Source organism: Enhydra lutris, unplaced genomic scaffold (assembly GCF_002288905.1).
Source record: "Enhydra lutris kenyoni isolate GAN:26980312 unplaced genomic scaffold, ASM228890v2 scaffoldscaffold33, whole genome shotgun sequence".
Lineage (NCBI taxonomy): Eukaryota > Metazoa > Chordata > Mammalia > Carnivora > Mustelidae > Enhydra > Enhydra lutris.
Window position 1 is genome coordinate 9,427,298 of NW_019154117.1, and position 17,604 is coordinate 9,444,901.

At 45.1% G+C, this 17,604-nt stretch overlaps 1 protein-coding gene across 3 annotated transcripts in view; it reads right to left on the reverse strand.

Annotated features, from left to right (window-relative positions):
* The window catches only part of LOC111153567 (dedicator of cytokinesis 8), a 178,860-nt gene that overhangs the window by 88,824 nt on the left and 72,432 nt on the right, over positions 1-17,604 (reverse strand). For all 3 annotated transcript variants that reach the window (XM_022512673.1, XM_022512674.1, XM_022512675.1), the window contains 3 exons: positions 17,086-17,222; positions 13,610-13,703; positions 12,553-12,715 (listed from right to left, as the gene is read on the reverse strand). In XM_022512673.1, coding sequence (XP_022368381.1) covers positions 12,553-12,715; positions 13,610-13,703; positions 17,086-17,222 — 394 coding nt within the window. The remainder of the gene's footprint in view (positions 1-12,552; positions 12,716-13,609; positions 13,704-17,085; positions 17,223-17,604) is intronic.

Below are 17,604 nucleotides of genomic sequence, written 5' to 3' on the forward strand. Positions count from 1 at the left end.
CAAAATTTTAAGGATCGCTTCCCCACGTAAAAACAGAACAAGAATTTCAGTAATATTTGGTTTTGTAAAAGTCCTAAATTTCAAATTAAAGACACTCTTCCAATGCCAGTTTGGGACTGGGCTGCATTTTTTAAGACTACCAGACATGGGGCACCTGGGTGGCTCAGTGGGTTAAAGCCTCTGCCTTCAGCTCAGGACATGATCCCAGGGTCCTGGGATCGAGCCCCACATCAGGCTCTCTGCTGAGCAGGGAGCCTGCTTCCCTTCCTCTCTCTCTACCTGCCTCTCTTCCTACTTGTGATCTCTATCAAATTAAAAAAAAAAAAAAAAAAGACAACTAGACAGAATGATCACGTAGATGAGGGAACCAACCCGTTCGCCCTTTTAAGGAACAGACAGAGCACATTTTTTCCAGGCTTTCCAAATTGTTTCCTAAAACAAATCTGCCAGCTGACAAAAATAGATACACATACCAGAAAATTTCCAATCTCTGCCATTGCTGAAACTGACTCTTTTTCTCCTTTGGGGCAGAGACCATATTAGTCCCCTACCCACTCAAAACAAACAAACAAACAAAATACAAAAAACAGCCAACAAATAAGTCAATACCTTTCATTAAAATGCTGCATCATTTCTGATGGTTTTACTATTGTCAAGATGTCTCAGTTTGGGTTGGGAATTAAGTATTGGAGTTGAGAGAAAGAACAAGTCTACTAAGACAGAAATTGATGCCCCCAACTCCCTCTATAAACATTGCCTGCTTTGGGGACGTGCAGAGAGAGAAGGCTTGTCTGGATTTTGGAGGCAGAAGAACTTGCAAACTCTCAAGGTGGTTATAGGACAAAAGTTCACATGCGTCTTTCAGCAGATCGGCACACTTGCAAGTGGTTCTGGTGTCTCTTAAGAGGCTGGGCTGTGCCTCCAAAGAGATGAGTCCCTCCTGGTCTCTTTCAATGCCAAGCATAATGCCTGGCACGCGGTAGTGTCCCTAGACGCCGGACAGGTGGATGCATGAACATTATTCAAAGGGCGTGAGCACTGCTAGGTGTGCAAGGTTTTCAAAGGACAGGTATGGTGATCCACGACAGAGGGTGAGGAGGGAGGACAGGGATGAGTTCTCACTCCCCACGCTCACACCGGTGTGACAAGTCCTTGGAAGCTGTGCTGATCCCCAGACCCCTTGGGAGGGCGGAGTCACAGTCATTGTTTCTCCTTTGCCCTAGAGACACATGGAGTCGGCATGTTGCTGTCTGGATTCTCGTGCCAAGGTTTGGGTTCATTTCAATGCGACTCTGGGAGAGGACATTAGAACCCTGTTGAAGGAAGCAGCCCCTGTGTCCTGCTCCCCATACGGCCGTCATGGTGGCTTTGTGCTCAGCATTGCAGTGATTATGGGCTCACATCATGTCCCACAGTTCTTGGAAACATTGACTACCCTGGGGAGCCCTCAGACCATCTGGCCTATCGCTCAGGGTCTCGGCAACCTTGGAGATGCCACCTTCGAGCTGTGTGTCTGGAGTCACCCTGCAGCCTCTGGTCGGGCCCTGCACTGGGGTTCACATTGGTAACATCAAGTATCACCCCCGCAGCAGGTGTCTTCCTCCGTGTGCTTGTGCAAATGGTCACACACCCAATATTCACCAAAGAAGCATAGAAGCTTCCACGAGGTGCAGACATGTCCATCGAATCACATATTAGGTACAAATCCTGAGCCGCAGAGGGCAAGTTCTCCATGGGCACAGTGCCAGAAACGTAGGGTTTGCCTGACACGAGCTGGCCAGTGTCTACTGGAAATCATCGCCACCATCCCGTCCCGATGAGTAAACAGACTGCGGACGTAATGAGAACTTTCTACCCTTCACAAGCTCCCTGTCCATTCCACCCTGTCCACACCAGTTCAGGAAATGTGGCTCTTCGTATACCCTCACAAGGTCTGCTTCGTCCGCACGATAGCTAACTCGTCAGACGGAGCCTGGCCTGAACTCCAGGACCAGGGAAAGGAAACAGGGAAGAAAATAATGTGACACTCCAAAAAATTCTACATCATGTACCAATGGGCAGTTTCAAGGACAGCTTCGTGGCATTTAAAAGAGCTGCAGAGGCACCTGGGTGGCTCAGTCGGTGAGGCGTCTGCCTTCAGCTCAGGTCATGATCCTGGGGTCGCGGGATCGAGCCGCGCGTTGGGCTCTCTGCTCAGCAGGGAGCCTACTTTCCTTCCTCTCTCTCTGCCTGCCTCTCTGCCTACTTGTGATTTCTGTCAAATAAATAAAAAAAAATTTTTTTAATAAATAAATAAATAAATGAATAAATAAAAGTACAGCAGATAATCATCTTCTATTCTTGATGATTTGTGAGAAAGCTGCGTGCTCCAGGGCATGAGGGAAAGAGGGCCTCTCTCCAGCCGTGATGGCATGGAAGGTGGTCATGGACTATGACATCTGTCCTCCTGAGCTGCAGAAGACCAGGGCTACACTTCCGAAAGAAGACTACAGAACGAGGGATTGCTCCAGGTCCAACCCGGTCCCCAATGACAAGATCACATCAAAACCTTCGTATGAGAATAATGCCCTCCCCAGGCACCTGCTTACAGTTTACTCTCAGTCAGAGACGGACCATATAAGGCAAATTGGGGCAGTCACCCTGGCTCTGCCCGGGCCTTGCAGAGGAGAAAACCCACCCAGCAGGATGCTAGAGACATAAGGGGTGCAGCCGGCGCCATGGTCCCACCAGACTCCCACCAGAGCAAAACACCAGCAAGTCAGCTTAAATTCAACCTGCTTCTTCCCCTGCTACATGCCAATACCGAGAGCAGTTACTGATGCGATGTACCACAAACAGCAACCGTTAGCACGTGTACCGTAGAGCATTTTACATTTCGCAAAGCATGTTCGCACGTGAAGTCTTTATTAATCTCCCCAAGTATCTTGGAGTTACTCCATTTTACAGATGAAGAAACTGAGACTCAGTCTCTTGACTCTGATCTTGGGTACCGTTCTGGGCAGTAGAGCAGCTTCCCTTCAGGCTGAATGTTTCTGTTTGGTAAAAATATTTCCTCCCTTTGTCCCCATTAAAGCTGTTCTTTATGTCTGGTCTCAGCAAAATTTCACTGGTTTCAAAATACTATTGGGGGTGGGGGTTGCACTGCTAAGTGCTCTCAGTTTGCTTTTTCACCAAGTAAGGACAGACCACTAAGCTGAGGTTTGTTCTTTACAAAAGAGAAAGGAGCCACCCAGCTACCCCTTCACGTGGGGGCTGGCCGGTGAGGACAGCGAGAGAAAGCCCATCTGGGGAAAATGAGTCACCTCCTTCCTTTTCCCTCTCCTCACTGGGAAGATCTCACTGATGTTATGGGAGAATTACAGTATCATCCAAGAGTCCTGGACAGTGCGGACTTTGGCGGGACTCAGCTCAACGATGGTGGGGTACAAAGTTTTGCCACCGAGATATGTTAAGGTCAGTGATGCAAGGAGAGCAAGACAGAACAGAACTCTGAGCTTGGGAGGAGCTGAGGTTTCTGCATTTGCCTCTTTTTTTTTGTTGTTTTTTTTCGGTTTTCTCAAAGGGGAAAGAAGTAGAGGGTGTATCTCTGTGTGTCACCCTGGCGGGCACGAGCTGTTAGGCTAATATGGCCACAGTGCAAATTTATTAATAATATGGAGAAACTGGTCCACTTCCTATCTATAAACCCAAGAAGGGACCTCAGAGAAGCTGTGGCACTGGTCTAGGGGCTCTGATAGGAGAGAAAACACCACCCATGTCTCCCCCAACGAAGAAAGTGGGGAGGGGCCAAAGGAACCACAGGTGCAGTTTTAAAGCCTGAAACTCTAGGAAAAGTTGAGAAATGAGCTTTGAAAGGTTCTTACTGCTAAGTGTGGGATTTTTAGCCGTAGGCATGGAAATCTCTTTAAAATTGCTCAAAGGAGCCAGTAAGTTGAATTCCTCTACTATTATCCTTATTAACCTATAATATTTCTATTTCTACATGGTTGCACGGATCCCAGTTGACCTTTCTTTTTTTTCTTTTTAAGATTTTATTTATCTGTCAGAGAGAAAGAGAGCACAATCAGGGGGAGCAGCAGGCAGAGGGAGAAGCAGGCTCCCCGCTGAGCAAGGATCCTGCTGAGGAACTTGATCCCAGGAAGCCTGAGGCTTAACTGACTGAGCCACCAGGCGTGCCCAACCCCCAACATACCTTTCAAAGGTCGTCAAACAAAGAACATAGAACACATGAGGTGAAACTGGCACATTTTAAGTTCTATAACCTATCTGGTTTTTAGGCTTGCAGATAAATGAAATTCATTTTTTAGTTATAAAAGATACACAAAATCTGGTTGATGAGCATTTTTAAAAATTACCTTATGACCCTGCAAAACTCAGTCTTTCCCTAGTACTTAACTATCAATAAATAGTTGAATTTAATGCAGCAACATTTAAAACAGTAAAGTCTATTTCACTCTATGCTGTGGGGCCCACCTGTCCTGCCCCAACCCGTACCCACTTTGTCCCTTGGGAAGACTCTGACACAGCCTCTAACTTCTGGCCCCAGGGTATTGTGACTTCTGCTGAGAAGGGTCAAGGGCACGGGGTCAGGCCTGGAAACCACAGGACGTCCATTACGAGTGAGAGCTATTAAAACACCTCTATGTTAGCGGGGGTCAGGCACGTCACAGGAAGAGTGTGGGTGACCACTCACCCCTGGATCGTCTACAAAGCACAGGAGAAAGTCAGATCCGAGCATGAAAAAGCTCAAAAGGAGAGAAGTTGTTTCCCCCTGCACCTGCTCGGCTCGGGAGTAAGAGGAAATAATTCCCTGAAGGATGTCTCATCAGGAGAAAGACACTTCAAAGAACCGATTTTAATATAAAAAAAAAAGTCTCGAAATCAAAGAAAGAAGGCTTTCTGAATTTTAGGGGGCTCCTCCTAGGCCAGGCCAACTGTTCACCATCATAATTAAATACATACCCTGGTCTGCTTTATTTGCATCAATGTCTCCCTGCTGCAGCTGCCTCATCAACTTAATGCTCGCGCCCAGACCCAAACAGGAGGCGGCACGAACCTGCCTGTGGAGGGCCGGATAAAGGATCTGCAGGGAAAAGAAGGACACCACCCTCCAGGGGACAGGCAGGGTCTCTCAGGAGGGCAGTCACATTCATCATGGTGCCCTCCCAGGGAATGAGTCTTAAACTTCAGATGAACGTGGGGCGGGGACTTGAGGAACAAGGGACACTACCGCGCACACGCGATCTCCACGTGGATTCATTACTGCCTCACGTTTTAACAAATTCTTAATTTCGATACAGTTGCCACAGAACATTACATTAGTTTCAGATGGACAACACAGAGCTTTGAAAAGTGCCCGCTTTCTAAGGTCATGACTTACCTAATGAAAGAAGGCAGAAGGGGACCAGTTAGGATTCATGACTTTGCCCCCCACCCCCCAAAAAAAGACAATAGTAATCTCTCAGGACACTGCAATACTTTTCAGTTCTTCCCGGTCCTGCGCTTCAAAGGCAATCAATCAATCAATCAATCAATCAAATGTGTGTTTTCCTTTAATAAATCACGACTCCCTCTGCTTTGTAATGGGGGGGGGGAAAAACCAAAACAGGTGGGTCGGCACCTAGAAAGTGAGCAAATTGTGCCCTCACGTGGCAGAAGGATGTACTGCGGGCTGGCTTGGCAAAGCCTGCGTTTGTGGGGAAGTCATGCCAGGTCACTGCCTCCCTTCTGATCTCTTTCATTCTGAAAAGAAGGAAGACAACTGAATTTTGGAGCAAGGCATCAGGAACGTGGGATCATGTTCCCGAATTATTATTGAGCCCAACTTGCCACAGCGAAATCACGTACAAGGACTTAAGTATCGGGACAGTTCACGCAGTAGGAATTCATTTCGTTTTTGCCTGTGTTGCACTGCTGTTCTAAATAAAATGTTTGTTTATAATAGGGTTTATTTTCTTCAAGCAACTACTTGCTGAGGCTAGTAAAACCAAGGACTGGGTTTTAGGATTGTCTTATAAGGCAGAGTTCTTTCAACATCCCTTTAAAGGCGAAAAGGAGAAGTGGATCCAATAAGTATGTTTGCTCAGGTGTGAAAAGTTATATAAGATTTTTTTTTTCCACTGTAACATCATTTGTTACAAAAGATTGGCAACATCTTAGATGCTCGTTATCATGGGTTAAGTAAATCATAATGTATCTCAATGAGATTCAGTGCCGCTATAAGAGACGTAATTCTATGTACTCATCAGAAGGGCTCTCCAAAACCCAGTATTTGATGAGAATTCAAGACGCAGAACAGTGTAGAGATTTCGCTATGCTTGCATTGTGAAAGGAAAAATACCAGAGCTATATTGGCTTGTACAGACATCATCCATCTCTGGAAGGACACACATTGATAAAAAATGGTTGTTTCCAAGGGTCAGAAACAGAACTGTGGAATTTACGGGATTTTCATCTATTTTGTTCACTAGAATTTCTCTATTGTCTAGAAAAGGGCCTGGCACACTGTAGGCACTCAGTATTTGTGGAATAAATATGCAGATAAAATCAAATAGATGTATATGTACACATATTTAAAAGGCTCTCCCCAAGGAAGGGGTTGGATGACTAGAAGTCAGCAGTGGGAGAGAGAATTTACTCTGCATTTTTGTACTTTAATAATTTTGAACTGCCAGAGTAGGCTGTGTGTTCCAAGAGACATAAAATTCAAGGAACATAAGAAATACGTAAGAATGGGGAGTTATTATTTTGATAACCATTTAAGGAAGGTATTGTTCGATGGTGATTTACATCCAGGCAATCTTATTGGAAGCCACGGACTGTTAATTAGCAGTCATGCTGGAGTACTCACAGCATCTTAGCCTATTGTGTTATAAAAAACACCGTCCTCCTGGAGAGCGATTTCCTGCTCCAACACTTGGTCGTTCCCAATTCTCCTGACCTGATACTCCAGCAGCAGGATCCGCTGTGGCCCCAACACACAGCGCGGAAAAGATCCAGTCTGGACGTACAGCCAGTGGAGCTCAGACTGGGAGTCCATTGCCATGGACCAAAGAGAAGTCTATCTCAAGGTCACCTTCTACTCTGTGTGCCCGGCTCCCTCTGACCCACCCCTCCAGAATTATTTCTATTCCTTTCCTTCCACGAAATTTTGACTTTCAGACATCTGTTCAGATTTAGCTTGTACATTTATCTTACACCCTTCTCCCTACCTCTGTAGGATGCTGGTCTGATGGGTTTTCAACCTCCCGCTCCCCCCTGTGATAGGGGAGACACCTCCCTGATCAGCAAGGCCTCAGGCGAACTTTGGGCATGCGGACTGCTGGTCTGAGAACATTCTGCTAAAAAGGGGGAGGCCTGAAACCAGCTCATTATCCATCCAAGAAATCGTGTTCCAACGGATATACTGGCTCTCGGCAAGCTCAGTCCTCCACAGCATGTCTGCTAATTGGATAAAAAGGCTTCAGAGCCTTTGGGAGGCTGGGATAGGAGATGAAAACGTACTTCATGGGGCTTTCTCTGATCTAATCACCCGCTAAAGGGACGGCCAGGAGGTTAACAAGCTCATTACAAGCTCAGCGCCTGTGATCTCCGCACACACCCCCGTGGCAGCCGCAGGACCAGGTGCCCAGAGAGGTCAGGCTGGGCCTCGGGCCAGCCCCGCTGTTCCCCCATCCCCACCCCCACGGAAGGCAGCAGCTGGCGTCCCCCTCACCAGCTGCTGGGCCCCTGGGACATAAGCCAGGAGTGGGCTCAAACATGTGGCCAGGCTAACATCTGCATCTGGCCGTGGAGAAAGGGGTGCCGAAGTCAGACGTGGATAAGCCTGTTTATCAACCTCATTTTCCCAGCTGTCCTGCCCGTGATTTCACAACGGGGCTGGGCTGGGTCTGTGTCAGGGACCGCTCATCCCACCCCATGCCCCTGTCCTGGGAGACAAAGTCCCAAAGCCCCTGGTTCGGGAGAGGCCGGCCATTCCTGCGAATAGCATTTCTGGCTCTAGAAGTTCACCTCTTCCCTCAGAGCATGGGTCTGTTTCACAAGTGACTGCCCCATGGTGGCTCATGTGGATGCTTCTGGAGCCGGGTGCAGGGCTCCTGTAACTGGCCTAGATTATTTCGTAAATCACTCTGAGTAAGGCAGAGGCACCAAGGAGGACTCCACAGAGAAGGCAGTGTGGATGGAGCTCCTTTGGGTACAAGCTGGTGGCTGACAGAGGGCTCCTGAAGAGGTCGGAGGGATGAGGGGAACTGAGAACAGGAAGTCAACGTCAGCTTATCCTAGCCCCATTGTATTTGAGGCTCTGCAACAGATGCTCCTCAAAGAGACTAAAAAATATTCTCTTGAGTTCTACTCACACGGTGGTAAATCGAAGCCTCACCCATACTTAGATTCTGATCATGCGTGACTCTGGCCACCCCTCACCTTCAAGCCCAGAAAACACCTCCTGGGGCACCTGCATGGCTCAGTGGTTAAGCGTCTGCCTTCAGCTCAGGTCATGATCCCAGGGTCCTGGGATCAAGCCCCACATGAGGCTCCCCACTTAGCAGCTTTCTCCCTCTCCCACTCTCCCTGCCTGTAGTCCCTCTCTCACTGTCTCTCTCTGTGTGTCGAATAAATAAACAATTTTTTTAAAAGATTTTGTTTATTTATTTTGGCAGAGAGAAATCACAAGTAGGCAGAGAGGCAGGCAGAGAGAGAGGAGGAAGCAGGCTCCCTGCTGAGCAGAGAGCCCGATGCGGGGCTTGAACCCAGGACCTGGGATCATGACCTGAGCCGAAGGCAGCGGCTTAACCCACTGAGCCACCCAGGCGCCCCAACAATTTTTTTTTTTTAAAAGAAAACACCTCCCACTGGATCCACTTAAGAGTTCCCTGCACCAAGGGAGCTCAACGGTTCAGGTGAAAATTACCCAAATTCAAATCCTGGGTTTGTCACTGCAGGCAATCCGTGCTTGGCCCAAGAGATGCGTTCCCCACAAGCTCCAGGCAAATCGAATTTCTGTAAGTCAAGCTATATTTCAGATTCCTGAGGTGGACCCTCTATAAAACTAACTCACCAACTCTGTAAATCTTAATTCTCATTCCCTTGATTTTGTTAAAGGGATGCAGCTGGGACGGGCTCAGAGACACGGAAACAGCAATGTCAACAGGGACAGTTACCTACAGGCCAAACCCTTAGCATGCTGTCAGAATTCAACGAGGTTGAAGGAAAAATTTTTTTAAAAGAGAAAGGAACTGCTACTCCTGCTGAAATGATAAAACCTGTGGGACAGAGAAGACTTTTAGGGCATACCCACTCTTGATACCACAATGTAAGAAGGTTTGGAAATCTTTGCTTGAAAAAAAACTTTGATCAGAGGGGAAAGGGATAGAAAAGCCACAAGGTTACAGGTTTCTGGAGGTATAAGGAGATGAGAAGGCACAAAAGAGGGATGGATTTGGGCAGAGATGAGCAGACTAGGTCAGCAAAGGCCCACAGTCAGCTCACCGATCTGACCCACGGTTCAGATCTGACCCAAGCCTTCCACTTCTATTGTCTGAAATGGAGCTGGAGGTGTGGGGAGGAGAAGATTCACCCGCGGCTGGGCTGCTCTTAAGACCAACCTAATCAAAACCACGAAAAAGCATGTGGGGACTGTTGCAAAAATATTAAACATTTAACAAGAGCACAAGAGAGGTAGACAAGACGCTCTCCGAATTCCTTGACGTTTTCCCGGTAGTGAGGTTCGGAGCCAAGTTCACTGTGACTCTCCTTCCTCACAGAAGCTATAAAATATGGTGGCCTAGGAGCCCATTTACGGTGCCGAAGGGAAACTGAAGATCAGGTTCCTAGTGGGCCAGCCTTGGCGTGTCTAGAGCGTCCAGTAGAGCTGAAGAACATTCACTGTGTCCCTGTGGGTCCGTTTCTCATGATGCCAAGTCAGGTTCAGAGGAATCTGTCCGGACTTGTCCTCGTTAGAACTCCTGAATCCCACATCGCACAAATGCACTCTGAGTCCCACTGTGATGTAATTAAGGGATAATGTTTGCAGCAAGGAGTAGAAAGCACCGTAAATGCCTCCCCGGGGTGATTAAATACTGAGGAGAAGTTGAGTAACCACAGAATTCATTTGATGCAAGTTTATTCCAATGCCAGAAGCATTTCTTTTTCCAATTATAGGACAGGGTTTCTAAAAAGATACAAATACAGCCTCCACAAGCAAACCTTTTCATGCCTTCATCTCCCTCTTGGGGATGGGGAGCTGAAACCACTAAGCCAGAAATACTTATTCGTTGATGGAAAGGGATGGGGGCGGAGTCTGTGTTTGAGGAATGAGCAAGGACAATGAAAAGCTGCTTCAGAACAGGGAATAATTGGAAGGGACTTTGGTACTGAAGGAAAAGGTCCATTTCTAACTGAACAGATGTTTGTTCGTACTTCTCTCTGTAATTTTTGACCTCAACAAACCACTCACTTCCCCACCCTGGGTCTCAGTTTTGCGCATCTGGAGATGTGGGGGTGGGGACCGGGTCAGTTCTGAGATTCTTTGCATGTCGGGTCTGCATACACACACTTCATACTGGGAAGAGTGAGTGGGGATGTGGGGGAACAAGCTCACTTCCATGCTGGGAGGACAGCAAACGGTACAGTTTTGGAAAAGGAGGCAGTATGAATAAAACTGAAAATGCGGATTCCTTGTGACCCAGCAGTGTCACTTTTAGGCACGCTGCTTAGAGAGACAGTCACACATGTGCAAAGAGAAACAAGGACAAAAACCCTCGCTGCAGTGTTTCAAAGAGCCCCGAATTGGTAAAAACATAAGCGTCCATCAATAGAAAAATAAGAAATGGAGAAATATAGTAGGGCCTCTTCATACAAAATACTATATACCGGTTGAAAGCATGACTAAGCGCTATCTGCATCTATAGTAATATTTCCAAAACAAGCTGTTAAGAACTTGGTCAAATTTGTGAAAATCGGAGTAATTATGTAGGATAATGATCATAACTGAGTATAACCCATTGAAATAATAGGATTCACGAAGCCACAATAATAACCAAAGAAGAAAAATTATACTGTTGTATTGAAAAGTACAGTGTAACACAGAGTGTAAAGCTATTTCCGTACATTTTAAATGAATATAAAAATAAGACCATTCAGGGTTCACGTGTGTTGTGTGCTGTGTGTGTGAGTGTTATAACCAGAGAAAACAGAAGAAAGGAACCATCCAACTTCATAATAACTGTGGTGTGTGGGAGGCAAGGTAGAAGCCTGTGTCTGGAGACGGGGGATAAAGGAGACTTCAACATAACCAGTAAGATTGTACGTGTGTATGTGTATAAAATGCACGAAAACAAACGTCATTTCTGGATGGTGGCGAAAAGGTACTGGTTATAACATTCCTCTCTGCAATTTAAAAAATCTTCTCAGGGGCACCTGGGTGGCTCAGTGGGTTAAGCCTCTGCCTTTGGCTCGGGTCATGATCTCGGGGTCCTGGGACCGAGCCCCGCATCGGGCTCTCTGCTCAGCGGGGAATCTGTTTCCCCGTCCCCTCTGTCTGCCTCTCTGCCTACTTGTGATCTCTCTCTCTCTCTCTCTGTCAAATAAATAAATAAATAATATTTTAAAAATAAAATAAAATAAAAAATCTTTTCAAGGGGTGCCTGGGGGCTCAGTCAGTTGAACATCTGCCTTCTGCTCAGGTCCTGATCCCAGGGTCCTGGGATCGAGCCCCATGTCGGGCTCCCTACTCAGTGGGAAGTCTGCTTCTCCCCCTCCCCCTCTACCCATCTCATGCTCATCATCTCCCTTAAATATATAAATAAAATCTTTTAAAAAAATAAAAAATCTTCTCAAAATAAAAACTAAAATATATGAGCAGCAATGTCTTTGACAAAATAAGTGAGAACCAGCTCCCTCCCAGCCTTCTGTGAAGGGCCACCAAGAAACCAAGGCAGCCTAACCTCTTAGGCCTTTACTGTTCAGCTCTGCTCTGCGCAATATGGTAGCCACCGGCCACTTGCATCTGGATTTAAAGTCAAATCAAGAAAGATCAAATAAAATAAAAATCTCCATTCCTCCGTTACTCTAGCCACAATTCAAATGCTGAACAGCCACAGGTGGTGAGTGGCTGTTGTATCAGGAAACACACCTAATGAGGGTGTCTACCATTGCTGTAAATATTATAGGACAGACTTGGTCTTGAGCTAAAAAATCTTTCTTTTAGACAATGAGAACATTTTTGGTCACATTGCTCTTTCCCTAATACATCCTTCTACACAAAGGGAAACTAAGGTAATGACTAGGAACGTTATTTCATTTCTGGAAGGAATATGTCCAAAGTAATCCCACATTCCAACTTTGACTCAAGTAACATGTTCTGGTTAAATAAAATTAGATAAACCATTTTTAGAAATTGATCTCACCATTGTCCACAGTTATGTAAACATCATATTTCATTTTCCCCAAAATTTAGGAAGTAAGAAGATTGGTTGAAGGATAGGGAGAGGAGTCTCCAAGCACAACTCTACATGTGGGTTCCACGGTTTCCCACGAGCCTAAGTTTCTTACCTGTACACAGTATGAGGGACGTAGACTTCCCGGATTGGGAATTCCAAAATCTCTTTGTGTGGACGTGTCCGGTTTTCAGGAAAAGGTTTCACTGGCAGCATTTCAGGAGTGAGAGAGCCACTGATGATCTCTGGAGCTGGGGAAATTTCCAGTCTGAGCAAGCCTAAAGAGGGCAAACAGGACTATTTCAGTAAAAATGCAGTCATGTGACACAGGAATCAAGAAAGACTGTTGTGCCGTATTTCTTTTATGAAAGAAAGGATGAGTTGTGGAAGTGTAAGAATTTTGGAATTCCTAGCTAATTTCCTCTAGTTTGGAAAAAAAATCATGTTTCGATAACTTTTGAGATTTAGTTTCTAGAAATTAAAGAGCAAGGAATTGTACAATGAGAAAAAATGGATCTTTAAGCTTCCTTCTAAAAATACCACATTATAATAGCACATAGTTAACAATTGGTGGTTTTCAAACTGGGTTCCCTGGTGCCTCAGGACCTATTAAGCTGATAAAAAGGAAGATGTTCTCAGCTTCTACCAATGCACCTCACTCTCACTTTTCTTTTTGCACTAAGAGTTTCATATAACATTTTATTTGATAAAAGATGCTGCTCTGTTCAAACTATTATCTGATTATCTGAAAAGCCAGATCTAAAGCATAATGCTCCTTTAATATGAATAGAAATACTAACAGATTTACCAAAAACATAGACCAATTCAGACTCTTCCCTCCTGAAGCAAAATCCCACATTTCACTTAGCAAACATTATTTTTATTATTTTTTAAAGGATTTTATTTATGTGATAGAGAGAGATCACAAGTAGGCAGAGAGGCAGGCAGAGAGAGAGGAGGAAGCAGGCTCCCTGCTGAGCAGAGAGCCCAAAACGGGGCTCGATCCCAGGACCCTGGGATCATGACCTGAGCCGAAGGCAGAGGCTTTAACCCACTGAGCCTCCCAGGCGCCCCGCAAACATTATTTTATAAACTGTAGCATTAGACCAAAAGTGTGTCTACTCATCCATGGCTTTGGGAGAATTAGAGAGGAAAAGACAAGCCATCCACACCTGGAATTGACTTGACTCTTCTCTGTAAGGACGAAGATCTCTTGTAGTCAGCCAGAAACTTAAATAAGTCTTCGTCACTGAGACGATCCCCCTCCTGCAAAAAGAGAACTCAGGGTTAGTGCAGAGACATCACTGGCTCCTGGGGTGAGGGTCAGTGATTTCCAGGAAGACCTTGATCCTTAAGTTTCATTCTGACATGGTTTTCATAGGAACAACAACTATAGCCACTGCTGAAATAATTTAGTTCAACCTCTTGTCAAATATTCCTTCCCAGATACACGTATCAATGGAACAGAACAGAAAGCCCAGGAATAAACCCACAATTATATGGTCAATAAACCTTCAGCAAAGGAAGAATGAATGTCTAATGGGAAAAAGACAGTCTCTTCAACAAATGGTGTTGGGAAAATTGGAAGGCCACATGCAGAAGAATGAAACTGGACCATTCCCTTACACCACACACAAAAATAAACTCAAAATGGATTAAAGACCTAAATGTGAGACCTGAAACCATAAAAATCTTTGAAGAATGCACAGGCAGTAATTTCACTGACATCGGCTGTAGCAACATCTTTCTAGATATGCTCCTGAGGCAAGGGGAACAAAAACCAGCTATCCGGACCACGTCAAAATGAAAAGCTTCTACACAGTGAAGGGAACAATCAACAAAACTAAAAGACAGTCTATACTGAATGGGAGCTCTTTGCAAATGACATATCTGATAAAGGGTTAGTATCCAGGATAGAGAATTTATAAAACTCAACACCCAAAAAACAAACAGTCTAATTAAAAAATGGGCAGAAGACAGAAAGAGACGTTTCTCCAAAGAAGACAACCAGACGGCCGATGGACACGTGAAATGATGCTCGACATCACTCATCATCAGGGAAATGCAAATCAAATCCACAATGGGGTAACACCTCACACCGGTCGGAATGTCTAAAATCAAAAGCACAAGAAAAAAAAATGTTGGCAAGGATATGGAAAAAAAGGAACCCTCGTGCACTGTTGGTGGGAATGCAAACTGGTGCAGCCACTGCAAAAAAGACTATGATGCTTCCTCAAATAAGTTAAAAATAGAACTTCCCTATGATCCAGTATTTGAACTACTGGGTATTTACCTGAAGAATATAAAAACTAATTTAAAGGGATACGTGTACTCCTACACTTATAACAGCATAATTTACAGTATCTAAATTAGGGAAGCAGTTCAAGTATCTATCAAAAGATGAATGGATAAAGAATATGGGTATATACACACAGTGGAATATTACACAGCCATAAGAAAGAATGAAATCTTGACATTTGCAGCAACGTGGATGGAGCCAGAGAGTATCCTGCTGAGCAAAGTAAGTCAGTCAGAGAAAGACATAGACCCTATGATGTCACTTGTATGTGGAATTTAAGAAACAAGACAAATAAATACAAGGGGAAGAAAAGAGGCAAACCAAAGAACAGACTCTTGACTATAGAGAACAAACGATGGCTACCAGAGGGGAAGTGGGTGGGGGGGATGGGGGAAATGGTTGACGGGGATTAAGTAGTACATTTGTTGTGAGGAAAGCAAATAAATAAAATAAAGCAAAATAAAGTAAAACAAAAGAAAGCAAAATAAAATAAAATAAAAATAAAGACTGCTCCATGGATACTTGAAAAGAAGGAGCCCCCATTCTTTTCAGGATTGGGATTTCAGGGCATCAACTTGATATGCCTCATCAGTTATGTTATGTAATTCTTCTGTATCCTGACTTTCATTCCCTATGCTTCTTGGTTTGTTGGCAAAACAGGATAGTAATAGACCCCACCTCAAAAGACTACTTAGAGGAACACACCAGGGTACTTAACCAAGAGCATTCAGAAGAGTGCTTCTGGGTCGGAGTGTTTGATACATGCTACTACTCTACGGGATGATTTGTTCATCTCGTCTGTCACAGGCTAAGCCAGACAATTAAAACTTGCTTTCAGGGACGTTGCAGGGACAAGAAACAAGAAATGCAATTACATGAGATGACTGAATGAAAGATAAGTATAATAAATAAAGGTACCTTTTACAAGGAAAATACATTCCTTCTGTACCACTCCCAACTTACGGTCTCAACAAAAATCCTTCTACTACATCTAAGGAAGCCTGCTTGACCTATACAAATCTAGGCCAAACGTTTCTTCCCCTGTAACTTAAATCCACTAATGCTTGTTTTACCCTCTGAGACAATGGAGAATAAGATTACTTCCTTCTTCAAACATTTAAAGAAAGAGAAAGCATCTTTCCATATTTTTCCTATCCTCCTTTTCTTCAGATTTGTCTCGAACAAGAAACACTACTCTCCAGGCACCTATATGGGCCAGGTACTCTGCCAAGGATTCAAGGGCAAGAGCTCTAAAACAATAGCCCAGGAAGGTAGGTAGCTAGGTAGCTAAGGTAGATAAGTAAGTAGGTATGTCTTATTCCCAAGTACAGACAAGAAAAGTCAATTAAGTACTTTTGCTCCCTGTCCCCATAAGGACAAGAGAAAGGGCTAGATCCCAAACAGAAACTCTTCAGTCCCATGCTACTGCTATGGGCGTGCAGCACACCTCCCACCCCCAGCATCCCTTTTGCATTTGGGGTTGTTGAGAGACCCGTGAACTGCTTCGTGAAGACTGCTTGAGCTTTGGAAACTCTTCCAAGTCAGAGTCAAACCAGGTCTAAGTCAAATGTGTTTGTAGTAAAATAGACCTAATAAGAACAGCACCATCGTTTCCCTTTCGGAACGCACAGTGATGAGGGCCAAGTGCATGCACAGTGTTGTATAACTGATCTCTGGAACTCTTCCATCTCCCAAAACTGAAGCTCTGTATCTATTAAACAACAACTCCCCATTCCCCTCTTCCTCTTGCCTCTGGCACCCACCAGTCTACTTTCTGTCTCTATGAATGTGGTTACTCTCAGAAGTTCTCTGATTTGTAAATAACCTTGATTATCTATCGAACTAATAAAGAGAAAGATCTGCAATGGTCACCCTCTATGAGGAAATAAATGTGGCAGAAATGTGGAAAGCCTGCAGACGGAATAGGGGTGATAGGGACAACCGCTGGGCTGGGAAAGCCCAAGACCAAGGGGAAAGGGATGTTATTAAGATGCTCTTAATAGCCCAATAAATGAACTGAATTGATTACGAACTTGACTATGATTGTTCAAAGAGGAGGGTTTGCCTTAGTGGGAAGAAAACCTTCTGTCAATGAAATGAGCCAACACTCATTTAGCCCCTGCTACATCCCAGGCTCTCTGAGAAGAGCTTTACACACCTCAGGCCATCTAACACTCCCACCTGCCCCACGGAGCAAGCACCGTCGTTCCTGTTTTGCAGATCGTGACACTAAGGATTGATGAGGTTAACTAACCTGCTCCTTAATCATCACATATACTTCCCCTTTGGGCTCCAACACCCCTACCACTCAGGGGAGAAGTTCAGACCCAATGGAACGGGAAGAGATACCTGCTTGAAAAAGCTGTTGACGGTCATGGTGGTGGTCTTGTAGTTGGATCCGACCCCATTTTCCTCCAAGGAGAGGGCTCTTTCAGAAAGCCTTCTAGTCTGGGACAGAGTTCTCCGCTCACCCACGGAGCCTCTCCCTGTAAGGAAGACAATCGTCATTTGAAAACACGCCTTTCTGTGTGAATACACAGCAGTCATGACCTTTATCATATAAAAGACAGGTTTTAAAAAATGTATTATTGAAGCATAGTTGACACCAATGTTTTCTTCATTTCAGTGTACATGAAAGAGAAGTTTAAAGTCATGAAACGAGAACATGGCAAGTGGCCATGCTTGTTTTGGATGAAAATTTCCCTCCACTGGCCTCACCTTCCTCTGTCCCCCCCAGAGGAAGAGCCCCTCGTCTTCCTCTGACCAGACTGGAGAAGCCATGCACAGCCGTAGTCCCCTCCCACATGGAGATCAGAGTAGGCCACCCAGCAGGGCCCGGCACTGCTGCCAGAACTGGGTCGGCAGGGA